The sequence below is a fragment of the Taeniopygia guttata genome, chromosome 2, assembly GCF_048771995.1.
Source record: "Taeniopygia guttata chromosome 2, bTaeGut7.mat, whole genome shotgun sequence".
NCBI lineage: Eukaryota > Metazoa > Chordata > Aves > Passeriformes > Estrildidae > Taeniopygia > Taeniopygia guttata.
Genome location: NC_133026.1, coordinates 91,099,696 through 91,126,323, shown reverse-complemented (window position 1 = coordinate 91,126,323; position 26,628 = coordinate 91,099,696). Strand labels below are relative to the sequence as shown.

At 39.6% G+C, this 26,628-nt stretch overlaps 2 protein-coding genes across 6 annotated transcripts in view; one reads left to right on the top strand and one right to left on the bottom strand.

Moving 5' to 3' along the window:
• Window positions 1-14,098, top strand: part of LOC100230122 (uncharacterized) — a 28,699-nt gene extending 14,601 nt beyond the window's left edge. For 3 of the 4 annotated variants that reach the window (XM_072924435.1, XM_012571869.3, XM_030265838.2), the window contains 11 exons: window positions 418-495; window positions 3,300-3,436; window positions 3,998-4,117; window positions 4,653-4,683; window positions 6,619-6,640; window positions 7,148-7,172; window positions 8,378-8,416; window positions 9,536-9,637; window positions 10,717-10,822; window positions 11,231-12,130; window positions 12,898-14,098. In XM_072924435.1, coding sequence (XP_072780536.1) covers window positions 418-495; window positions 3,300-3,436; window positions 3,998-4,117; window positions 4,653-4,683; window positions 6,619-6,640; window positions 7,148-7,172; window positions 8,378-8,416; window positions 9,536-9,637; window positions 10,717-10,822; window positions 11,231-12,130; window positions 12,898-12,953 — 1,616 coding nt within the window. In that variant the 3' untranslated portion in view covers window positions 12,954-14,098. Of the gene's footprint in view, window positions 1-417; window positions 496-3,299; window positions 3,437-3,997; window positions 4,118-4,652; window positions 4,684-6,618; window positions 6,641-7,147; window positions 7,173-8,377; window positions 8,417-9,535; window positions 9,638-10,716; window positions 10,823-11,230; window positions 12,131-12,897 lie in introns of those variants that run through there. The other variant, XM_030265839.4, reaches the window with a different exon arrangement.
• A 2,522-nt stretch (window positions 14,099-16,620) lies between these two features.
• Window positions 16,621-26,208, bottom strand: PDCD6 (programmed cell death 6). Of its 2 annotated transcripts, none has more exons than XM_072924437.1 (6): window positions 26,049-26,208; window positions 23,119-23,180; window positions 20,037-20,081; window positions 18,887-19,039; window positions 18,093-18,202; window positions 16,621-17,158 (listed from the first exon to the last, which is right to left on the bottom strand). In XM_072924437.1, the coding sequence occupies exons 1-6, from the start codon at window positions 26,129-26,131 to the stop codon at window positions 17,060-17,062; spliced, it is 552 nt and encodes a 183-aa protein (XP_072780538.1). In that variant the 5' UTR covers window positions 26,132-26,208; the 3' UTR covers window positions 16,621-17,059. The 2 variants fall into 2 exon arrangements, with proteins under 2 accessions (XP_072780538.1, XP_002190072.2); XM_002190036.6 differs by having other exon boundaries at window positions 18,881-19,039; window positions 26,049-26,207.
• Window positions 26,209-26,628: the final 420 nt, after the last annotated feature.

Below are 26,628 nucleotides of genomic sequence, written 5' to 3'. Positions count from 1 at the left end.
GCGGTATATAATTCTTGACAGGCAGCCCCAAAATGCTGTATGAGTGTTAGGGGTTTAGGGGAGGAGGAGATTGGTGGCTTTTCTTTTTTTCATGAGAACTGACACAGTCATGTTCATGCTATGCATGTGAACTTGGTATCTTTCCTCAGTAAACTGAATTGTGTTACAGGTCTTGTTTTCTTATTTGGTTCTTTTCTTGAAGACATTAAATCCTTTTGTATAAAATTGTTATGGAAAAGAAAGTGTTAGACTTTTTCTGTGGGGGACTGAGGTCTTGCTGATTTTCCTTACTCATTTCAGAGTGCAAATGAATTTTGTCACCATTAAAGTCTCCCATTAGAAACTCCTTTAGGATCATAGACATTATGTGTAAACTATATAATTGTAATGTCTCTTTATGTGTATTTTTTACTTCAGTGAAGAGATCATTCACAGGATACATAACCTGTCTGAAGGATTTTATGAATGATCCCAGAAGAGAAGAGCCTCTAATTGGTATGTTTTTTTGTTTTATAAATTGTATGCCTTTGAATTTGTTATCAAATGGCTTTCTTTTGAAATAAAAGGTGGGATTTTAGTTACTGTTTCATTTTCTGTAAATGAATTTAATAACTTACCTATCTCATACCATTTTAATTTTAGTTTATTGCACTGGGTATTATAAAGGCCTCCTTAACTGTTAACTTTTTCCTGAAGGAGCCATCTAAGTAAAGAAGCTTTTTCCAGATCACAGAATGGTCGAGGTTGGGAGGGGCCTATGCTGATCTTAACCCCTGCTCAAGTCCCAGAGGAGGTTGTCTAGGACCATGTCTAGATGGCTTTTGGAAATCTCCAGGGTGAAAAACTACAATCTCTCAGGGAAATTATTCCAGTGCTCAGTCACTCATGCAGTCAGAATGTGTTTCCTGATGTTCAGACAGTATCTTCTGCTTCAGTTGTGCCATTGTCTCCTGTCTTGACACATGGGCACCACTGAAAACAGCTCTCTCTTTGCACCCTCACTTCAAGTATTTATACAGAGTGATGAGATCTCTTCAGGCTGAGCAGTTCCAGCTTTTTCAGCCTTTTCTCATAGGAGAGATGCTCTAGTACCATTGTCATTTTCACGGCCCTTCATATGCCCATGTCTCTTGTACTGTGCAGTCCAGAACTTGACACAACACTCCAGGAATGACCCTACTGGTGCTGAGTGGAGCCTGCTGTGAGCACTTCTCTTTATGCGGCCCAGGATACCGTCAGCCTTTGCTGGCTCATCTTCAGCTTGGTGTCCACTAAGTCTTTTCCTGCCAGTGTGCTTCCTGGCTAGCCAGCCCCCAGCATGTCCTGGTGCCTGGGCTTGTTCTTCTCTGGATGCAGGACTTGGCACTTCCCCTTATTGATCTGCCTGAGCTTCCTGTCAGCCCAGCTTCAGCCACTCAGGGTCTCACTGGATGGCAGCACAACCCTCTGGTGTATCTGCATCCCTCCCAGTTACGTGTCATCATCAGACCTGCTGAGGTCATGCTCTGCATCATCATCCAGATAATTAATGAAAGTTTTGAACAGGACTGGACCCAGTACTGACTCCTGGGGTGCACTGCTACCTTCTGGCCTCCGACTGGACTTCATGCCACTGGTGACTTGTCATCAGTCGTGGTTCTTTGTGACTGTCCATTTGGTGGGATATACAGATGTTTCTACTTCGTGAGATGTTTTTCCTCACTGTCCTTGGCTGTACTGAAAGTAGTGAGATTAATTTTAATGCTTTCTATCTAAGTGCTAGGTTAGGCAGCCCTTAGGAGAGAAGCAAGGCTGCTTGTCAGTGGCCTTAGTGTTCCAAGTGTGTCATGGTGGCCTAGAGAAATAGGTTCTCTGATGAAGACCTAAGTAGCAAATTTCCTAGTATTAGTAGAAAATTTCTCTGTTTAGTGTATTGTCCTGTAGTTACTCCACATAATAAATTGCTAGGCTTTTTAACATGACTACTATCAGCATTTGTAATAGAAAACACTTGGGTTGCAAGAACACTTTTAGTTCATTTGGTGGTAGTTTATTTTCAGAGTTAAGATTTATCAGAATGATACTGTAGCAGGTCTGAGATGGAGTTGAATTTCTTCATAGCTGCCTGTATATTTTGGATTTGTGACTGAAGCAGTTTTAATGACACCCCAGTGGTTTTTCCTGTTGCTGAGCAGTGCACCTACATCAAGACTATTTTTTTTATTCTGGGTCCTCAGCCCTTGAATAAGCTGGGGGTGGGCAAGAAACTGGGAGGTGGTACATCCAGGACAGTTGACCCAAAGTGGCACAAAAGATATTCTGTACCACATAATGTTATGCTCAGTAATCACAGTTGAGGTAAGGAAAGAAAAAAAGATGGGAAGCAAGATTTAACTTCCAAGGTGGCTGTTCAGAGACTGGGCAGGTATTGGTCTGCTTGTGGGGAAGTGAGTGATGGATTTTTGCATGTTGGTTGGTTTTGGGGTTTTTTTACCTCTCTTTTCTTAACTTATTACACTGTCTTTAAGTTTTTGAGTTTTGTTGCTTTTGTTCTTCCTGTGTTCTCCCCACCCTGCCGAGGGGTGTGGATGTGAGTGTCCAAGCAGCTATGTGGTTCTTGGCTGCTGGCTGGGATCAACCCATCACAAATAGAGAGTACTGGAAATTATGACATAAGGGAACAGCTGCAAGATTTTCCTACTTTTTTTTAACTGCTTTTAAATTTATTGTGTTCAAGCTTTTCAGAATAAAACTTTTCATGCTAGGTAAGAAGCCTCAAACTTGAAGGTTTCTGAATACTTTAAAGGGATTGTCTCAGTAATTTCTAGGAAAAATGAAGAATATTCCCATTTTCATTCTTGTGATTCTTAAAAGTTTATGGAACATTTTCAGATTATGAAAGATTCAGTTTTGTGAAGTGATTAATGTCCTTTCTACATCTGCTTTTACTCGGATACTGTCCAAATTATGTTTGACTAAGTATTTTAAATGCAGTTTTTAAATCTAGACATTTGTCGGGCATTTTCTATTCTCATTCTCTTTCTTAGTTTCTTGAAAAAATGTCCCAGACATTAGTGGGCTTTGAAATCTGCCATAGATGGTGTATTTCTTTTCAGAATAAGATATTGGAAAGAGATAAATTTAGCTGATTGGGTAATAAGTCCAAAGAAGTGTTGAAGTGATCCTGAAGGAGTGTCAAATTTTGGAAATTGAATAATTTAATACATTAATTTTGAATTTGATGAGCAGCATTGAAAAGAATACATTTGTTTCAGTATTCTGTAGTAAAATAGAGATATTTGTAACTCTTTTACTTACAGGTTTAGAACATGTGGTTGAAATCAGATTTGAAGGAAGAAGAGAGCCACGTTACGAGTGCAGGCTGTGTGGGTGTAATTCAGAGGTGGCACCTATGATAGAACATCTCAGTGGATATAAACACAGAAGAGAATACATTGTGAGTAATTTTGGTGCATTTTGATCAAAATTTCTTTATGATACTCCCCTTCTATTTTTTTTTCTAAATAATTAGATAGTTTGAAGTTTAAACCCCCATATGATAAATTGCCAATACCTGTATAGTTGACTCTCTCTGGGTCAGGCCAGCATGAAGAGCTCTGATGCTGTGGGCTGTTGAGGCATTGGAGTCCAGGGCTACCTGTCTGTTTCAGCTCTGCAGTCTGTTCCTAAGTATTTAGATTGCTTTTAGGATCAGGTTCCAAAAACAATGTGATTCTTTTTTTCCCCTGCATGTCCATAGCATTGCTAGATTTGGTACAGAGGGTATTTCCTTTTGGTAGCAAGCTTTACATGGTATCCATTTTTTGTTTTGAAGACTATGTTAGTAGCTCTAAAATTCGATTAGATATGTTGCAGAGAATAAATTAGTTCATAATATTCAAATCAATGTTTACCAGTCTTTTGGAAGCTTGTCCAGAAGTTGAAATGTGTACATTTTTTAATATTGTGATAAATTTTGATATTAACCTTTTCAAGATGTTTTTTTTTTTTTCTACAGTCCAAAGAATTTCCAGATAAAATGAGGAGAAAACCAACAGATGTAAGAGAATACAAAGTCTCGTTTTTTAGACGGCTAGCCGGAGAACTAGAGAAGAGTGAAGGATTAAAAATGTATCAGGTAATTGGAAATAAATGTTAAGTATCTGTTAATGTGTCTGTTATTAGTGCATAATAGAGTAAATTTTAAAAGTACTGCTGGCAAAGCCTGTTAAATTTTCTGTGTGTTTCTAGGGAGTGCAGTAGTGAGTTGAACTAAGGCTTACCTTTAGGTTGCCCTGAAAGATCCAGGGAAACGAACAGTAGTATTGAAATTAATCCAAAAAAAGCTAAAGCTTTATATTTTTAAGGTTTTAAATGTTTTAAATTGAAAATTGTTCAGTCTGAATTCAGTGATTTGGAAATTTTATTACTTTAACTTCAATAATTTTTAATTTTTGCAACTTAAATTTTCTCAAATGTAAGCAAATTTTTTCTCAAATTTCATTTATATTTACAAGAGTCATTATCTGTGTGCGAGGAATTTAATTGAATTCAATTTAATTATATTGGCATAAATAAAAGTACTTGTTCCTTTCCTAAAGGCAGTTGCAGTAGAGACTGTTGTTATGAAATTTTAGTCAGAAAGTCTAATATGAAACTTTTTATATTTTTAGATGGAAGGTTGCACAAGACCAGCTACCTCATGTAAGTCTGTGAATTTCTTTAATATAGTAGCTTTGATATAATTGATATTTGGCCTAATTTGACTTACTAGTTGAACTCTAAGGGTTTGACTGATGTAAAACATTTAACGTGTAATACCACAACACTTTTTCAAAGATTTTTTGGGTTTTGTGATTTTGAAGAGATGAAAGAAGGAAATTGCTGTACTTCCAGTCCTCCTTAGATTTTTTTAACTTCTGGGTTCTGGAGGTATTTATGGTAGCTGCAATAATTTGGTCATAAAGGGAAGTAAAAAGGTATGGAAAAGTGGTACTTGATGGCTTTCTCTGAATAAGCTGACAAAGTCTCCTCTACCTCATTTCCATCATCAGAAGACTTACATGCTGAATCACTGGTGAAAGAGGAAATTATAATTCTTTAGCAAATCCATTGGAACAAGTGATGGAAACCAAACCCACAAACATAAACCCAACATCTTTCTTCATCCAGTATGTCTGAGTTACATATTTTGTTACTGTAGGTGTGCTGTAGATACTTAATGATGCCAATCTGGAGGAATACCTCCTTGCTACCTCTTAACCCTAGAGTTAATATCAGAAGGTAGGTGGGTTTGATTGAAGTGGGTGAAGGTTGCATAGATCAACAGACTTTGTCAGTGTGAATCCTTTTTTTTTTTCCCCTTTTTTTTTTCCTTCTTTTTATTGCTCATTGGTGGCTTCTGTGCCTTGTACTTTTGAATATTAGTCTGCAAAACAAGGTGGCAGAAATCTTTTTTACTTCTGTGTCTCTTGTGAAGAAGAGGGAATGTCACCCTGGTAATTAGCTGAGTAATTTTCAGTTCAGAGTAAACTGACATCAATCAAGTCAGCAGACTTCTGTAGAAGTGGAAGATATGGTCAAATATCAATTTGGAACGTCAAAAAGAGTGATCCCACACAGATCATATCCTGTCCAACAGTATACGAACTCTGAAAACATGAACAAGAGGGAAGTTACCTGCAAAAGCGTTGTGTCTTTCAATATAAAGGTATACTCTGGTTAGGTGATAAGGTCATAATCAAGTGAATTCCAAAAAAAAAAAACCCTCTGGTTATTTAGGAGAAAATCATGGTTACTGTGTTAGCAGGAGTAAGTAACTTTAGACTAGATGATGTTGGCAAATGTCAAAACTCTCTTCTGACAGTGAGAATGAGTTTGGGGATATAATTAAGAAAGGCCACTAGTACACAGGTATGAGTGTGCAAGTGACTAAATGGACAGTAACAGCTTCATAGCATGTGTTAACCGTGTTAATGGGAACTGGTTAACATGGCAACACAGCTCTTCTGGCCTTATCTTGGTAGGGCCAAAGATGTCACTCGTCCAGAGAACTATTACATGCTCTGTTGCATATCCTGGAACACAATGCTTAAGGAAGTGATAAGTTATGTACCATGCAGTAGCTGGTTCTCTGAATCATAGTAAGACTGCCTTGTTTTGCTGAGCTTTCCTTCCCTCTCTCCTCATGCTTATACATTGATAGAGATGACATGATCAGACATTCCAACCTCTATAACTTCTTGTTGGAAATTTAGCTATTGTGTGTACAACTGTTAGGTTCACTGGTATTTACTTGGAAAAAGCCCACATGCATACCTTGTACATTTTTTTCATGGAGGAGACAGGCCCACCTCAGTTTATTCCATACAGCCTTCTTGTATGGGATTCAGCTGCCTGAACATAGATGCTGTAGGGTACCCTGCAAAGCCTTTAGGGCACAGGTCTCCCACAGACTATTCAGCAAGGATGCCTGCTGGTATCTAAGATGGTGTGTGCCATTTGCTGCTGAATCCTGCTCTTTACAGAAACTGCAGCTACGTCATGGCCAGTAACTGTTCTGTTTGTCTAATGCTTCTGTCGCAGTAATACAGTGCAAACCTTGTGATGTTGCTAATAATTCTTTTTCTCATTTTCTAGCCCCATTGAAGAAAAAAGCAAGGTGAGAGTACTGTCTGCACAGGAGAATCAAAAGAGATTCTTAAATCTGTTTTCCTGTATCAAATATCATATGGGGAAGTATTTTATATTGTCTTTCCACTATAATTACTCCTCTTCTGTAAATTGTTCCTTTTTGTCTGTGAGGAAATAGCAGTTATGGCTTTTGAAATACTGCACTCAAAAGGTAATTGCAATTGAAATTTCAAACTGTTTCCATTCTATGTGGGATGTCATTAGCTGATTAAGTTTTATAGCTGTTTATATAGGAAGGAAAAACCCAACTCACCATTATTTTAGTCACCTCCTTTAGCTGATTTGTAAACAAGTTCATCTGCACTACTGGTCTCTTTGAGAGTCAGTCAGCATATTTAAAACACTGTTATTTCTTAGAGAAAGATACCCAGTATTGGTAAGTGATAAAAATTTGGAAACTAAAATATTTTGAGTAAACTTAATGTTTTAGTGATTTTTAGAATGCATCTTAATACTGTAATTTCTTTTTTTTAAGGTGGGAAGATGATTATAAGCATGAGGTATGTAGAGGCAGTAACTCCACACAAGTGTTCACATACCCACAAGTGTTTCATGTTGTAGCAGTTTCTTAATGTTTGTTTTTAATTTTTTCTGGAAAATGCTTATTTTTTGGCTTCATTTAGTATTTTATTAATATTGTTGCAGAAGCAATTGATCTAATGAGTCAGAGGTTTTTGTTCATCACAGCAGAGGGGAACAGTACATTCACCTTAGCTCTCATAAATCCTGTTCAGAGCCACTGAATCTCAGAGACAGTGTCTCCAGGCCAGGTCTCCCAGCCTGTGCTGCAGTTTCCCCTTCCCTCTTTTGTTCCTCTTCAGTTCAAGACTATTCTATACTGAACGTTTGGTTTAAATCTTGAGATATATTTAAAGATTTACAATCCTTTTTTATAACTCAAAAGTGAAATTCAAAATGATCACTGAAGTATCTGTCCTGATTAGCTCTGGAGACAAACACTGAGAAGTGACTTGTTTTTATCTTGGTGGCAGAGTTGGTTGTGTGAGCCTCAGGCTGGTCAGGTTCTACACTAAATGCAGCTGAACACTTGACGTTTTTAAACATGATTTTGCTCCTCAGTTAGGAAAGGCTGGGAGAGATAGCTCCTGTAGGTGTGTGGCTTAGATGTGAAATGTGTTCTTCCAGGTATTGGAAGGAAAGCAGTCATGTTTGTGTAGCTGCAACCTGTGGAGACCCTGGGGGTTATCCCCTAGGTTAGGGAGACACAAGAAGCTGCCCTCAAAAAGCTGTTAAGACCCTATTGTCTCCTTCCCCTGTTCCTATGTCCCTAAACCACTCCCTGTCTATTCCCCAATTGGCCCTGATCTTTGTACTGCCCTGAGACCAGGGTTACCCTCTGCCCCTTGGGAGAGAGAAACCTGCAGTCTCCCGTGAGTGTGCCTGGGACTCTGAACATCTTACTAGGTTGCTGAATTAAACATCTGTGGATATTATGCAAAGGCCTTTTTTGCTTCCTTACCCTGGACTTTACTAGCAGCCATTCTGGCTGCAACAGCTACCAAACCGATACTCAGGATCTAAGGTTACATGTTTATGGCTCCAACCTAAAATTATATCTTTTCTTTATGTTGACTTCTGTTGCTGGATAAAAGATTAAAATGTCTCATTCTGTAAAAGATGATGCAACAACTGTAGTAAAATTCAGTCTTTTAAATGTTCTTTCCCCTATTCTACAATCTCACAGAACGATCCTGTTCGGAAACAGAAAGCTCTGGAGTTCTTGGTATGTATGTAAAATAATTGTGATGAGAGTTGTGATGTTTCACTAGTACGATGCAGTGAATATTGTTTGAAGGACCCTCTGATTACTGATCAAACTCATTTGACTGCAACATTAATTTCTTTTTTAGTGGATTCTGCCCTTAAAAGTTAGTGCAGCTGTATCTTAGCTCAGAGCAATTGGCTGGATTAAATGTGAGCTCTTGGCCTGTTCTGTGGATGTCTCTCCCCTTTGCTGAGGAGCCACCCTGACAAGCAGTGTTAATTAGCAGCACTGATGGTGCTCAAGTGCTGCTGGCTGCCCGTATCTAATGGGATTGTTGATAATGCTGAGCAAGAGAAGCCAGTCTGGTCTGGCTGCCAGAGAGAGCACAACTGCTGGTCTTGGTGTGACTGGGGAAGTTTTATCAGTTCTGCTGCTGTTGACAGTGGCATAGTAAGCCTCAGTTTGTCTTTTGAATTTATGAAACTACTTGACCATTTGTGTTCACTGTTTTACTCTGTGAAAGTCATGTTCTGTACCTAAGGCAATTGGAAAATTTCATTTTAATTTGAATTGTGTTTATGAACCAAAATTAGAAGTAGAATGTTTTGAAATGTGTGCTTCATATCTTCCACACTATGGTTACTTGTGACTTCAGAAAGAGAGAGAGAAAAAGCAAGTCTAAGGCATAATCAGTAAACTGCAAAAAAACTTGGTAGTTAATTGATTTTATGTACAGGAATCACAGCTATTCCTTACTGCCTATATTGTTTTAACTTACTGTAATCACTTATAAATTCATTTACTTAGTAATCAGCATGAAGCTTATTTTTTATGCAATTTTCTACACAGATAATATAAATTTAGGACTTGTGCCCTTCTCTGTCTGCAACAAAATATTTATGGACTTGACAGTACAGGAGTGGCAGAGAAATCCAAGTTTACGTTTTACCTTTTATCAGGCCATAATTACGCTCCCAATTTTATTTTTTTATATTTTTGTATACATTTATCATACATGCCATATGTTAACCAATAGTATAAATTTGGTTATGCAAAAATCAAAGTATGATTTTGATCTGTTTGTGTGTTTGACCCTTTGGCATCCTAGTGACCAATTCTTACCATGTTTATTGACAGGAGACTTTTCACATCACCTCAGACTCAGAAGCAACACTTGTTGTTCGCATTACACAGGAACTCATGGAAGCTTTGAAGGCCTTTTGTGAAAAGAAAGCAGCAGTAAGTAACTTAATCTTGTCTAGAACTGTTTTACCATTGGGAGGAAAGGAGTGGTTAAACTCACTGTGGTAACACCCTGCCAACCTATAACAGTTCAGGCATGGGTCAAAACCTCCACTTAAATGTACTTCAATTTTCTTTTTTTACAATTTCTAAGTAACAAAGATATTAATTATATAGCATATTTCTCTTAGTATTCCATCATCATGTATCTATTTTGGCTTTTTTTTGTGTGTGTGTTCTGTTCTGGGCACTATTTTGCTTCTCGATGACAGGTTGTCATCCTTGTTGTGGTGGTCCCTTGCTTCTTTGCTTTTGTTCTAAGATCAGTGAGGCTTTAAGTTCCACCCACATGTGCCACTTTTTTCTTTTGTGGCCTTTGGGTAAGGTCTGTCTTTCTTGTAACCTGTAGCTTTGCTTTCAGTTGAGAGTTTTAATCTATTAAGATTAGGCAAGATGTTCTTGACTATCCGTTGGTCCATGCAAACCTCCATAGCTTCTTTGCAAAGAGGTTGACTACCTGTGGAAAAAGGAACCTGAAGAAGTACCAGAATCTGTGAAAAAGTGATTCATCACTGTAGCAGCTACAAGGTTCACAAAATTCAGATATGTTTTTTTCTGAAAGCTGTTTCAGACTGTTTTCTCAATTTTACGTTCCATGTCATTTGAACTACAGTAACTGTCTCCGTGCAAATGCTGCCAACAACACCAGTTAAATATTGTTTCTGTTGCTTAATCTCTCAGTTGGGCCTTCCATTCTGCATTTCCCAGATAGAGGCAGGATTTGCATATGCAGCAGTTTTATGTTTTAGCCAGGTGATGATAAGAGAGATGAGGCAATAAATTTGAAACAGGAGACATTGTCTTCACCAGAGACCTCCTTCTGTTCTTGACACATATCTCTGCCAAATAACCCCAGAAAATAGTGGTGTAACAACACACCCCTCATATGGACTTTGCTATCACCTAAAATTGTACTTTGCTAACTTTCTGTGGGAAATCTGTTGCTTTTTAGAATTTGTAAAGTTCTTAAATTCTTGCATTCACAAACAGACATTCTGACCTTTTGCTTTACCTAGGATAATTACACCAACAGTTTAGGCCCACTGATGTCACTACCTCAAGATGAATTTCCAGAAAGGGAAGGAGTCCCAGAACACTATGGACCAGATGTAGACTACAAAGGTAATTTAGATTTTTTTTCTACTAATTTGTTTACTCGGAGCCTGCACAGATTGTGAAAATTTACTTTTATGGCCAGCCATAGTACTTCTTAGCTGGTGTACTCTGTATCTTTGCCCTCTGAGTCAGTTCACGATAAAATTTTCTGGAGCTTTAATGACTTAACTGTCTGAAAACATTTCTGTCTCACTGAACAGTGTTATAGCAGTTAAGGTTATGGAAATTCAAGTAGTAACCTTTTGATCTGTTTACTGTTAGAATTTTTGGGTGAAAAGATGGCAAACTCAGGTAGGACATAAAGGCAGGAAATGGGAAAAGAACAGAAGTACACATCATAAAATCTCAAAGTAGCTGTGCTTGCAGCTGGTATTTTAATAGTTTGCTAACTTTAAGTGCCCTTTATTTATTTAGGAAGTTCTGACTGGAATCAAGGTTTTTTGTCTCAGTATGAAGAGTATTCTGAAGGTGCTTCTTTTGTTCCTGCTCACTCAAACAGTTACCAAGCAGATGATGGATCATCCTCCTGTCACCTGAGATCTGACAACTTTGCAAGTATGTCCCTATTCAGGCACTCTCCTGCTGTTGAGCCTGATATTCCTGCCAGTGGTGTCAGTGAATGGCTGAGACAGCTCAGAAACTCAATGCCGTGCACCAATTTGGCTGCTGGGGCCACTTCATACCAGACCAGCCCAGTGAAGGAGTACTCAGCAGAATATATATCCAGTGATGTGCAAGGAAGTGAGCTCTGTGATAACAGACTCTCATTTGACAGAGAAAATACCAAATGGAGGAATCAACAAGCGTGTACCAAAGCAAGGCATATAAGTGACCAAGAATTATCCAATCCCAATTCTTCTGCCTCATATCCTTCATCTGGAAGATTCTTTACAAACTATTCTTCACAAAACTATTCCTCTTACAAGAACTATGAGTCTGTGAATACTTGTACATCTTCTGAAAATTCTGCTGTTTCAGGAAGAGGTGGCTCCAGGTGGCACCAGGACACTAGGTGGAATGAGTGGAATGAGGACTATAGGTGGAACGAGGACTCTAGCTGGAAGCAGGAATCTAGGTGCCAAGGATTCAGGTATCAAAAATCAGTCTACCAGAGAGACTGGAGTTCACATCAGGACTCATTTTCTGGCAGTGGTTCGTACCAAGATCACCAGCAGTTCAGAAGCTCTGAAGAGATGTTTGATGGAATTGATGCTGGTCTTGCTCCCAACACTGTGAACAAACTACTAGGAAAGGATGTACCTACAATGACCAGGATGCTCAAACAGCTGGCTCCATATTATCCAGCACTTCAAAGTAAGATGGTGATTGGTTTCTACCTTGTAAAATGAGTTACATCAGGGTGGTTGCTGTAACATAAGCAGAAGATTGCAGGTTGCAGAGATAGGATGAGCTGTTCAGGGGAGTTGAGCTCATTTTGCTCACATCTGTATCAGCTGAAGAAAAGCATTGTTGCCTCTCTGAGGACACTGTGCCTCTTGGCAACTAGATAGACCAGTGAGTGGGAGGAGATTTTGATAATGCAAAAATTTCCTGAATTGAAAGGTTTGTCCTAGGTCATCTTCCTAACTAGCAGTTTGTATCGTGAGTTGTGCTGGTAGGTTTGCAGTGATGGGAGGGGAATGTATTGGCATAACGAAAAAAATATTTTAATGCATGCAGAACCAAACCTGGATGGCATTATAGCAGATAATCCAAATGAATCAAAACCCATTGGGATAACAAGAGAAATGTTATCAGAGAGCTAGTTCATTAAGTGTCAATTTCCTTTTTCCAGTTACTGTAGAAATAGTCATTAATGTTGAGAATAGTGATATACTATTCAAAATGAGAGTTTCTCCTTTGGAAATGGATTATGAGAGGGATTTAAAGAGAAGTGGGTATATGCTCCTGCATAGCTGTCATTGGGCATGAGTTTGGACAAATGCAAACTATGCTTCTAGTACTAGAATTAGTTAATTAGGTAGCTAATTAACAGTAAAACTTGCATTTTCACATTCTCTATGCTGTATTATGGAAATGCGATAGAAGTAACTCTAAATGTTTTTATCTCCCCTTTCCAGAAGTAAATATTCAGACATTCGTCAATGTGCTAATAGAGGCTAGAGAGAAAGATTAAGGAGCAACAGCAGCTGACCTGGAAACAGATGAAGAGATTTGAGAATCTCCATCACTTGCTATTCAGGAAAGAGACTGCATTTAACTCTGTGTTTGACTTGCTTGGGAGAGAGGTAAAGGGAGGTAGGGCTTAAGTTTTTAACATGTGGAAAATAGCTGGAACATAAACTTGCACATAATGGGTGAACATACTATTTTGTTTAGGCTTTTTGTAATGTATTTGTTATATCTTAGTATATTTCAGAAAAAAGATCTTTTGTTATTTTTTTGAAAATATGTTAAAATTACTCTGTCAGCAAAAAGCTAATAATCCTTTTAATACCCTTCTCAATTCAGAAGAGAAAGGTTTACTTTTATGCTACCTACTTAGGAGGAATATTAATTGAAAATACAGGTTTACTTTTTGTCACACAAATGTAAGGCCAGTTCCATTAATATGAGGCTTTATAATTAGCATATTTTTAGAAATTGATACACTACATTTCTGTTTAGACAAAGAAAGGAGAATGTCACAGCATAGGTATTCTCTACCTTAATCTGATGCTATTGAGGAAAATGTAATGTATACTAGAGGACTGGTATGTAATGGGGCATATCAGTTTCAATTTGCAGAGTAAGAAATGGTGTGAAATATATGCAGATTTTTTAATCATGCTGTTCAAAATGAAATAATTATAAATTATCCTAAAACCTCATTTGGTGGATAGACCCATTCTAAAATAAAAATTCTTGATTCTTTCTACTGGCCAAAGTACATTAAGAAATAGTAGAAACCCGTAAGTCAATCAGATAAGATAACAGGAAAAAAAACCAAAATGTTGTACTAACTGAGTAGTACTTACCAGTTCATGAGATGTCTCAGAGCCACATGCCTATGAATGCCTGGCTTTAGATATCTGCTCTATGTAATTAAAACCAGCTTACATGGAGCTGAAGAAAAGAAGTAAAGTGAGACAGTTTACTCCTGAGTGTCTGTTTTCTTTTTCACTGCTGCATTGTGGACTATCATTTTTCTTCTCACCCATGCTGGAACTGTGTCTCTGTGCATTAAATATTTGTGCTGAAGCGGGGTTAGTCTTCAGGAGCTGTCATAAAGCATTTTGGATCTTGTTACGTAAATTATAATAAAAATTCAACTCAAAATAATTTATTATTGAGCATGTAAACTCAATTCCCAAAAATTTTCCTTTTGTCACTGTTTTGTTTCTGCATCTTACAAGATCCACTTTCCTTTTTCTGTTCACTGCTCATACTTACTGTAGTGTTGGAGTGGTTTATAATGTCACACACCTCGTAGTTGTGCCATATACTTCCATGCACTGAATTACATAGTCAACCTTCTTGCTTAAAAGAGAAAATTGTTTTTTCTACCACAGGTGTCTGCCAGAGTTTTGATTTACAAGTCTGTGGGATTGATTAGTTATTATATCTACATTTAAATATTACCAGAAGTTTTTTACACAAATGTTACTAGCATAGTTTTTTTCCCACAGAAAGTGTAGTGCAACTAAAATTCTGAAACTGTAGAAAAAAACGTTCCTATAAAATATTACTGCTGCAACTCTGTCAATTCAAGTTAAGACCTTTTCATTTGAATCTGTTTCAGAGAACTCTTCTCCCCATTTCTCACTCCCTTTTGGATTTTACTGCCATCACTGTATACGTCAGTGGCATACAGGAGCTGGATGACCTCCACCCAAATTAGATGCTCTTTCTATCTACATGTTCTGTAATTTTTGTTTCTGGGCAAAAGTTATTGTCCCTCCTTTGTTGTTGTGCAGAGTCCTGCACTGGGGAAGGAGTTTCTTGCATTTGGAAATTGAGTTGGTATTAGGAAATTAAGACAGCACTGATTTACTAAAGCTTTCCTGAACTGTAGAGTGCTGAGTACTTCTTACTTCCAAGAAAACCCTTTACCATATCTTGCTCCTATGTAGTATAGAATTGGAGCAGAACTGTCTGGACTCCAATCCTTCTTTAAGAAACCACCACACAAAGTAGGTCCTGACAGCCTGCAGAGCAGCACTGGATGCCTGGCACACGTCAGCACCACTGCAGCTACATCACAGGCCTTGGCATGGAGGCAGTAGTTCTCAGAATGCACATGAGCCCTTGGAGCAAATTTCCAATTTCCTTAAAAAGCCAGTGACAAAAATCCAGACTGGAACATACCTTGGACTGGGGATAAATGGTCTGCTTTTAGTCAGTTTCTTGGTCTGCAGTGTACCTGCTTTCACACCTTTAGAAGTGTGTTTCCCAGTGGGACAAGAGTTGTTCCAATCCAGAGCCACCTTGATGGTTCTCTGCATCAGTGATGCTCCTTTAGGAACTGCTGGAGTCAGCTGTTCTGCACCAAGGGCAGTGAAGTACAATAAGGCCAACTGGACATGGAGACATCTTTCAGGGGAGACAACCTAGGAAATTTCTCAAATTCCAGCTTTTTAGTTCGTACCTTGGACTTACTCCTCAAAACACTTCCCAGAAATATGGGATTTTATGTGGGTGTATGATCCAAAGGGACAGATTCCTTAGTGGAAAGAAAACAGGGGAGCTCTTTTGAGCTCTGAAATTTGGGTCTCTTCTGTTTTGTTTCTGGAGAGAGCATATATAGTTATTACCTCAGCCTTCCAGGGAGGGAAGGTTCAAAGAGTAACTGGTGGAAGTCTTTTTCCCTTGTTTTCTTCAATGTAAGTAACTTTCACAGCTGATGGATGAGGTGGTTTCTGACACTGATCATTACTCCTAATCTCCCTCCTCACCTAAAACCAATTCCTTGCCTTTTGGGTGAGGACACCCAGAGCGCTTTGGGAGATCTCCTCGTTTCAGTGTGCTTATGGTCTGAGGGCCATTGGTTTTGCCCCACATACCTGACACCAAAAGAGTGTTCAGAGTGTTGCTGAATTGTCACTAAGGGTCTGAGTATCACTTGACAAGTAGTAGCAGCTTCTGTATAGGACACAGGTTTGGTAACAGTTGCCAGTTTGGTGCCTTCACTCTGATACCAGACACTCTACTCCGGGTGAGACACAGAATCACAGAATCATCTGAGTTGGAAAGATTCCGCAAGGATCACTAAGTCCAGCTCTTCAGTGAATGGACCATACAGAGATTGAACATGGTACCTTGGTGTAATTTGTACCATTCTCTGACCATCTGAGCCAATCTCGGGGTCACTTGGAAGTAACATTGTAACTCTGACTTTTGGTTGTCTTTGCTTCCTCCAAGTTGTTTGTTCAGAGTTACTGCAAGAGATGGTGTGTGACAGGAATCAGTCATTACTGGTCTTAATTTTTTCCACTCTCTCTCATTAGCTGTAAATGGTGAGATGTAGGGTTATGTTACGAGAATGTCTGTCAATTCAAGGCCACTTCAAGTAAGTGCTTCAGCACCAAAAGGAAGACTTCTGATGGCAAATGAGACAACTAACCAAAGGGAGCATATTGAGAGTCAGAGTTCATTTTTGTGGTGAACTTATCAAGGGAGACACAGTATGACCTTCTTCACAGGTGTGAAGAAATTGTATTTGAAGCCATCCCAAGGATACCCTGAAAAGAGGCAGCTATAAAATAAAAAAGGCCATCCAAGTGGAGAGATCCCTGAATCACAGAAAATGAGGATACAGAAATAAAATCACCATCCCCTTAAAGCTGTACAAAAGTAAAATAGACTGAAAGTTGACCGGGTATTTTTACTTAATTTTAAATTCTGTATTTAAAAATTAATACATTTAACTCTTATAAAAGTAAGGCACATGCAAAACATGTTGTGCAACTTCTGGCTTTCAACTGATATAAACTAGCAAGCATTATTTTAATTTGGCATTGCTAAAGAGTCATTTTTCCCATGCAGGATATGTGTAAGAGGTAATGTACATTGTACTGGTTAAATCTAGATTCTGTGCTTTCTGTACTACAGTAAGCAGACATGGTCATATCATACAATAATACAAAATAAAAACCAACTCAAGTACAGATTCTGATGGTGATTACCAACATACAAAATTTAAGAATGTGATGTTACATCCATTACAATACATAATATTCAGTAGGGGATGTTTTGGCAACTCCAGTCTGTGTAATGCCAGTGTGCGATTCCTGGTTGTTGGTGTCATACGATGCTGAAGACCATGGAAAGATACTGCTCATAGGACACCTGAATCCAGCCATCCTGATCAGTGTCGTAGCGTCGGAACACATCGGTCAGCCTCTGAGGAGGAGAGAGAGAAAATAATAGACATTTTTGTTCTAGGGGAAGGTTCAGACTGCCACATCCTCCCCTTACCACCTGGGCTTCTACAGCTTTATGAACCCTTTCTGTTCATCCCCTCTGTAACCATTTTACAGTCTTTATTATATAAAGACAGCTCACTGCAATCGTAATGCAATACCTAGGGCTACCTAGGCACTTCTTTATAGACCAGACAACTTTTTATAACTGGCTTTAAAGCAGGGGGAAAAACAAGGCAATGTTTGAGTTATCTGGAAAGAGAATCCAGTGCATATCCTGTGCCTATCTCACCTTCTAGGCAAATATGCTTCATGTGCCATTGATATCCTAGCTGTCTCTGTCAGATATGCCAGGCATTACAGAAAAAGGACCAGAACAACTGCCAGCACAGTTTCATTTACATCAGCTGAGTGATACTCCAAAGCCCTTTTTAGCAGAGTTCAAGTCTAAAACTAACCTTAATTGCTTTATATTACAAATGAATGCAAAGGTGACCGATGTGTCTAAATAACAGAGATGCTACTTTTAAGGGGAACTGCTTTCCCTCCATGTTCTCTCTCTTTTTCTCACTCTCTGTGTTACTGAAAGACTGGAAGGCTTTTTGTGTATTTTTACCATTGCCCTTGCAGGATCACCTCTGAAGTCTATTAAACTTAACAGACACTGTCAAACATTGATACTATTTTACACTTGTTTGTCCCTCACCCATTGTATCAAATTTGCTTGAGATCCAAAGGAATTATTAATGAAGACCAATACACAAAGATGTTTCTAGCACTTAGCATATACTTAGTTCAAAAGGCTTACTATAAATAAAAGCAAGTTCCAGATCTACTGTTAAAGTGAGAACTAGAAAAGCTTAAGAAAAGGTAATTTTTTTTCAATTGACATCAAAGTACATCTCCTTTCTTACCTGTAGAACAACACAGCACTGAATAAAATCATCAAAAGCAACTTGTCCTTTTCCTTGTCTGTCAAATTTCCGAATAAGGATATCATAGAATTGATCAGACAGTCGGTAACCTTGGAAAAAGAGAAATACTTTAGAAGGTTTCAATTACTGCAGTCCTTCTATAAAAAGAACAAGGTTGTTTAGCAGGCATGTGTAACAAAATCAGAAAACAGTAAGGAGTTACAATGACTTTTTTTTGTAAATATCTCTGTTAAACTAAAATGCGTGCAATAAAAGCCATGCTCAATAATAATTATATACAGAGTCACAGTAAATATAATTACAGATTAAGGTGACTGTTCGATTGAGGAAATGGTTTAGGGCTGCAGTTCAAGTCTTTACAGGTGAAGTGACTGGAATTAAAGTTCCTTAGCCATCAGAATGCTTTCACATCATGGACAGCGGGCCTTGTTTTAAAAAGTGGCAAGTTCTATCAAGTACCCTGTAAGTTCAGACTTTGCCTGAAGCATTGGTAATCCACTCAGAGCATGTCACAGAGGAGACTGGAACTGGATGTGTCAGGACATGTGTGGAATGTTTTCCTTTTTCTCTAAGGAAAGAGCTTTAAAATATGTGCCTCCTGCATGGACATCATTAAAAGGTACTTTTTACCTAAAAGGAAAGCTGCCCTTCACCTGCCTCATTTTTAGTCACATTTGTCAGAGCAGTACAGCTCTGCAACAGTACCAGTAAGCAGCTCATTCTATGACATATCCCCATCATAAAAACTGTAATCACTAATGAATTACCAAAACCTGTTAGTGCTTGCTTTAGTTCATTTTTGTCAATCATTCCAGAATTGTCTCTGTCATACGTTCGAAAGACATTCTGCCAGTCTGTGATGTATTTCCAGACTCCTGTGAATTCACTGAAGTTCACACCCCCTTTGTTTTCTCTGTCAAACATGCCTGAAATAAAAAAGAAACACATAAAATCTTAGTCATACTACTCCTCAGCAAGATCTGCCAGGACTTAAAGTAGATAGCAAGAGTGCTCTGTGGAGGGTATTGAAGAGGGAAAAGAAACTGCTAAAATTCAAGTGGTAATTTGGAAAGTTCTGCCGAGAAAAAGCAAGCAGTCATCCACTGAAGGAAAAAATGATAAAGCAAGATAAAAATACCAGAATAAATCAAAGAATGTTTATTTTTCCTAGTTTTTTATTTTCAATTTAAAAATACTGAGGGCTTGATTGATCATCCAGTAATGAAACAAAATGGGCAGAGGGGTGGACAGTTCTTTTCTAAGGATACACTAAAAAGTCTTACATAATTTCCAAGAATGCTGGGATATTCATCTGCATTTGATTTACTGATACTGTTATCTTTATACAATAAGCATGTCACCCAGTGATGGAACTCAGACTGCTGCTGAACACTTACTGAAAACAAAACAAAAAATGTAGTCCTTGGATTTATGAACTGTGTGATAGAAAATATTTGATTTATTGTGCTTGAATCTTCATCCTTCTGTTCCACCACCATCACCTTCCACATTACTGGCAATTGGTTTAGATACTAACATAATTCAAACATTGTGAAGCTTCTGTTTGGTATTTTTGGAGTAAAACATAGGCGTAAATTCAAGATAGGAAAAACTACTTCCCAAGACAATTTATATAATATCTTTTTAGAAAATTTAGGATAACAATAATTTCATGCATAAATTACATTTATTATCTAATCAATTATGCAGTAACATTTTCTCAGGCTACTTCAACAAGTGCACATGTGTGTATGCAAAGGACATTCCACTATTAATCAAAAGGAAAAATAATTTAACTTACTACTGCTGGGCACTCAGAGGAGAAAAAAACAGTGTAGCAATTGAGAGCATTCTCAATCAATCAGCTGAACAGATTACAAAACAGAATCTTAGGACTATGTCACATCACACAACTACACTCACCAAGAATTGACCTGACTGTTGCTGGATTAAATGGAGTCCACGTGCCTGAAACAGAAAGAATTACTTAGTTCTGAAAATTAAGAAATCCTCAATGTTATTAAAAAAATGTAAAAAACCAACCAAACAAATCAGTTAAGAACAGGGAATTCAGAGCTATGTGACATGGAGCTGGCATATTAAAAAAATAAGGCTGCTTGGAAGTAAGGAAGTCTCACCATTCAGAGACGACTTCAGACCAGTGCTTTCCAAATACCACACAGAAACCAGCATTTTAAGGCTGCAACAAAAAAAACCTAACAAACCTTGGAAGAGCTAAGAAGGACTTTTTCATCACAGGCTGTTGGGAAGTATTGGATAAAAAGCAAGATCTACACTCACATACCTATTTTCTACTGACAGGAGCAGAAGTGTTCTGAACTGTAACTCAATCAAGGCCTCATATATGTTCCTCAGCAAAAACCCATCTGCTCATTTCCTTTTTACAGGACTACTCCAGGGCATTTAGTTTCTGACAGAGAGTTCCCAACATGGCATAACCATACATTGCAGTTTAGAGTTGTTTAGTAAAAAACCCAACTCCACTGCTAAAACAATTAAGTATTAGTTTGAATAAGTATTTTTAGACCAAGAAATTTTGCTGTTTGAAAGGGCCTGAGCAGTAATCATCTGGAGGAGCACTGTACTTCTTTGAGTATTATGAAACAGTTTTCACTTGGTTGAGAGCATTCCCAAGTGCTAAGAAGCATTAAGCTTTAAACAAAGGAATCCTGTGCCTCATTTAGAATTTCACCATGGATTCTCCAGCCTGTGAAGGAACCAAGAGCATGAAGCAGCACATAATTAACAGGCTGTGGTTGCCTGCAGGGACCCAAGGAATCGTTGAGACCACAAAGGAGCTGGTGAGCCGAGGGCACTGCAGAGGTGATCCCAGGGGTGTGTCAGCTGACCGCAAATCCCAGCATAAGGGCCGAGCTGGGATCCAGCACGTTGGCTTTGCTGGGTCACGGGCAGTGATGTAACTCTACAGGGAGAACCCTGTGACTATATGCATGTAAAGAGAAACTAAGCAGAGAAAGAGAAGAGGAAAAATGGCTCTGAAAATGCTGAAGCAGTAATTTAGACAGAGAACATCAATACCTTAGAGCTGTGTGTCTCCTCAAAAAAATAAGAAATAATGGAATTAATAAGGTGCCAGTATTTAACACTGAACAGAATAAGAGGAAAAACTGAAAATGCAGTCTGAAAGGTAACTTATTTCATCTTGAAACATTCAAGTGATTCATATAGCCACCACAGAATGAAATCTGAGCAACTCCAGAGGTGAAGAACTGTACTGATTTCATCCTATTCCAATACACAGTGAAGACTGTCCCTGTCTCTCCTCTCCTGACTCTAGTATTAACGTCCCACAGCAGCACAGAAGAAAACAAGCAAGAAGCAAAGGATTTTATTGTGCAAACGGTTAGACAAAGTGATGATCAGCCCCTCCTAGGTAAGCACACTATTATCTGCATAAACTTCACAGGTTGAAAATGTCAAATTGTCAAAATCACTCTGAACTTCAAATGTCAATGAGACATGCAGACTTTTTTAATGTTTTAGAAATAAACACATAACATTCTTTTATCCCATGTTAAATTGCAGGACGGCCATGCACAATCATCCACTAGAGGATATATTTTGAAAATAATATAGTGAATTGTTAGTGACTTTGTTGTACAAGAGCTAGACTCTCTTGGAATGCAGGAAGCTTACAGTTCTGTAAATATTTTGTCTAACACTTGGTAGGCATTCTTCATAACTGCAAAGCACTGAAACTGCTAATCTACACTGTAAATAAGGAAAAAAAAGAGCTCAGATAGTCATCACTGCCTACTACCCTTAAATTCAATCATATGAGGAGATATTTAAAATATATAAAATTAAAAATGGCAGTTCATATGAAAAAATATTTAAAATATAAAAAATGTAAAACAGCAGGTAAAATTTAAAATGACAGTTTAGCACAGCTCTAAACAGCACTGTAATCTAAATGAAACTGGTGACTTAATTTAACTTAGTTTATGCTAAAGATTTTATTCAAAATTATGGATCAGGTCTGGCAGCCACAACATTGCTTTTAATTTATCAGATACATTATTAAACAAATATTCCAGTACATCCAGTTCAGTTACAAGACTGCAGTTTTACTGAATAGAACCGTACACATTTATTTCAAGTCAGGCAATTACTGACAAAAATGGGCCCTTCAGCCATTGTGTGCTGCAGCTCACAACATCAGTTTAAGCCCTTCTCAGTCACAAAGCACAGGAGGGATAAAGGAATAAACTTTGGGAGAAGGGGAACTTTGTATGGATTCAAAGGTGGACAAACAGACTGAATATGCCCTTTTTCAGATTTCCAAACAGAAAAAAAACCCACAGAGTACAACCCTACCTACCCTGAGTCATGGGAGGAAAGTAAAAATAGGCTACTGGAAAAATGATTCATTTTTTATTTTGTTTCCATGAGTTATTTGACAATACCCTAGTTTCTTTGAGTATTACAACAAGGGACTGACTACTAGAAAGTTTTAATACTAGATCTAGAGTGCATCTTTCTATTCTGTTAAGAAAAACCCCAGACATACTTTATTTCCTGCAACATGCTGTATGAAAAATAAATTATGTGCAATTAAAAAGGCTGGTTGTAAACAGTTTTTCCCAGGTTATACACTGATTCTCATTAAAAAACAAAGGTTCAGTAGTGATGAGCAAGGAATATATGAATCACTGGTTATGATTTCTAGGAAGCAGAGCTGGGAAAAAAAAAAAGGGATGTGCACGCCCTCATTCCTCAGAATACAGACCAGTAATGGTTACAATAGATACTCAGTTTAGAACAAACAAACAAAAAATCACAAGGATTGTTCATTTTTTTCCCTTTCCAGCCTTTTGCTGTAGATTAAATAGTAATTAATGAGTGGCAGGAACACTTCCCACCCCCTTCCATACAAAGAATCACAGCATCAAGTAACCACTCTCGCAACAAATTTATCATAAAGTTTACAATTAACTACCTCACTGCTCATTTACAGACTTACCATTGGATAATGCCTGCTGAAGTTCATTATCAGATATTATTCCACTCCTGTCTTTATCAACTCTGGAGGAAAAAAACAAAACAAAACAAAACAAAACCAGGTAGTAAGTTTTAAATGGCTGAAATTAACAGGTTCCACTTACTGAAGACTTTGACATTCTGCTTCTTACTCACCAGATGAGATTATTATTTTCCTGAAAAGTCTCTGGAACATGATAAAAGCTCCAAAGAAAATTGCAAGATTTACTTATGAGTGAAGTGACACACAGAAACACTGACAATGAAACAGTTTGGGCATGCTCTCCACAAGGAAGTATTTTCATTTATTTCCGTTTAAGAGAACTGCAGAACACACATGCTGGTTAAATCCACAAAATGCCTAATGTGACAGCAGTGAGCTATTTGTTTCGCAAACTGGCACAACAGGTTTGTCACCCAGGCTCTCTCACATGTTGGCAATGGAGAGTAAGTCACTAATGTGACCAAACTACTGAAAGGCTCAATGGTTTGCAGGGCCCTGCAAAGGGGTTCAGAGTCAAAAGCACAGGCAGGTTCCAGCTTCCACTGAGCCTTCACAGTCCATTGTCTTAATGATTCAAGTTCTATGCCAAAATTAATAAATTAATTTCTGCCCAAATAAAGAAGGAGAACGTCTTCTCTATCAGGGTATCTGAAAGTGGTGGAGACTTCCCTCCATTTCATACAAGGATGTTCCCCTTGGACTGACAGTTTTCATTTCCCCTCATTTACTACCCCAACCAGAGTCCCGCTCAGCTGATCCCCATGCACAGAAGCTGATTTTCTTTTCCTTTAGTTCTTGCTGTCTTTTTCTAAACACTTTCAGTTCATTCTATTGCTTCCTTCCCCATCTCCAAGAATTATGTAACCTGCACGCAATACAAAAATTGCTAGCATAAATTGCAAAGATTTCAATTACAAATTCCCCTTTATAATGTTTCTCTTCTTAGTATTGTGAACATTTTTTACCTTTTATTAGCTGCTACCAAGTGCTAAGCTGGTATTTTCATGAAAATGCATTATGACCTACTTATCTTTCTCCTGAGCATCATCTGTCAGCACTTTCCTTTTATAAATAAAATTATGGAAAATTAGAATGGGTTTTCCTCACGGACATCAGACTTCTGCTCTGGGTTCCACGTGACATATCGGGATCACGTATCACGCAGGGATCATGATCTGACCATGACAGGCTGATACAGCCCAGTCATTCAGGACTGTAAGGTGCTCCTGCAAACATTCACAGGCCTCAGTTACTGCAGGAATCAGCAAACTTCACCTGACTATTCACTCTTTTTTCACAGAATCATAGAACCACAGAATGGTTTGGGTTGAAAAGGACCTAAAATATCCTCAAGTTCCAGTCCTTGGCTGTGGGCAGGAACATGTTCCATTACACGAGATGGCTCAGAGCTCCATGCAGCCTGGCCTTAAAAACTTTCAGGGATGGGGCAGCCACAGCTTCTCTGGGCAACCTGTTCCAGTGCCTCACCACGCCCACAAAACAAAACTTCCTCCCACCATCCAATCTAAACCTACTCTCTTTCCCCCAGCTGCTCCCAAACAGATTACATAAAGATCCCAGGAGAGCTCCATCTGTCAGTGTGGTGCATGACCACACACACACCCTTCAGTCAGTTTTCCATCCACTGAAGAATGTTTTCATTCATTCCATGTTTACTGAATTTCTTCAAGGGCCTTTTGATAGTGTTGGGAGTATTTTTGAAAAGCGTACAGATTATATGAATTGCTCCAATTCTAGCCATCATATCCAAATCCAATCCTTACCAAACATAGTCCAGGATTTATATAGCAGTCTGCCAGAAGGAACATTTTCAACAAAAGCCATGCAACTCTCCCGACTAACTACATTATTTAAAATTATTTTTACTGATTTTCCTGGTGCAGAAGTCAGATTGTTGATCTGTTTATTTCTGGACCCTTTAAAAAGAGAAATGGCTTCATGCCTGCCTCTCCCGAGTCCTCAGAGGAAGTTGTTTTACAGCAGGCTGGGTAGGTAAGCTGCTGCATTCCTGAGTCACTCCGTACATATCAGCCAGTTTTAGAAACTTACTACTGTTTGTCTACTGCTTAAAACCTCTTCTTGCTGCTGCTTGTGTCAGAGGAGCTGTCTTGACTCATCTCCCATAAAAATTGATCCAATGTAGGCACTCCCGAGTTTCCTCAACAAGACATAATTGGGAAATCTCCTTTGGCTTCTTCACTGATAGGATCTTGCCAGTGTGTTTCTTTAGCACAAGCTTGCTATCTCCTTTGCAGGTCCCTCTGATCCAGGAGAATTCAATAGTATACTTCGCAGAATCCTTCCGGTTGGAAAAGACCTCTGAGATCATCAAGTCCAACCTATGACCCAACACCCCCGTGTCACCCAGACCACGGCACTGAGTGCCGCGCCCCGTCTTTCCTTAAACACCTCCAGGGACCGTGACTCCAGTACCTCCCTGGGCAGCCCATTCCAATGTCCAATCACCTTTGCTGAGAAGTTCTTTCCGATATCCAACCTAAATGTCCCCTACTGCAGCTACCTTTTCTGGCTGGTAGCTTTAAAGTCTTTCATTAACATTAATCAGATTCCTTTTTAGGAATTCCCTGTACTGCTACATTGATCCTCCGGACTTAACTTCTGCAACCTCAGGTTAAAAATTACTTCAGCGCTTTCAAGGTTACCGTCTCGCTCCCACCAATTCCCTTTACCCTCGTTACAAAATGCGGCCACATTTATTCCTCCCCAGCTCTTTCGTACAGATCCTCCCACGGGGAAACCACCGCGATGCTCACAGCGCTGCCAGGCGCCCCGGCAGCCAAACCCCGCGCTGGCCGCGCCGGGCCGGACTCCCGCAGCACCGACCCGCTTCCGGCACCTCCCGCTGCCCGCTGCCCGCCGGGGCTCACCTCTGGAAGACGTTCCACAGGAAGGAGGGGTCGGGCAGGGGGGCGCCGCCGCCGCCGGGCCGGTGCTGGTACCCCGCCGCCATGGCCCCCGCGCGCGCCCGCCCCGCGCGCCGCCGACACCGGCCGCCCTGACGCAGCGCGCCTGTGACGTCACGGCAGCGCGGGGGCGCGCGCCCCGCCCCGCCGCGCGGAGGGGAATCACGAGCGGAGCCCGATCCCGAGCTAGGCCCGATCCCGAGCGGGGCCCGATCCCGAGCGAGGCCCGATCCCGAGTGGAGACCGATCCCGAGCGGAGCCCGAGCCCGAGCGGGGCCGGATCCCGAGCGGGGCCCGAGCCCGAGCGGAGCCGGCGCGCACCCGCCCCGTTCCCGCGGCACGGGGCGGAGACTCCCGCCAGGAGGCACCGGAGCGGGGCTGCGGCGCGCGGGGATCCGCTCCCGGGGGTGGCGGCCTCGCCCTGCCGGGAGCCGCTCCTGTCCTTCACGGAGGTTCCGGCTAGGGCCGGAGCCGTCCCTGTGCCCGGGGTCCCCACTCAGGGGAGCCGGCGTGTCCTGGAGGGGATGGAGCCCGAGTTTAACAT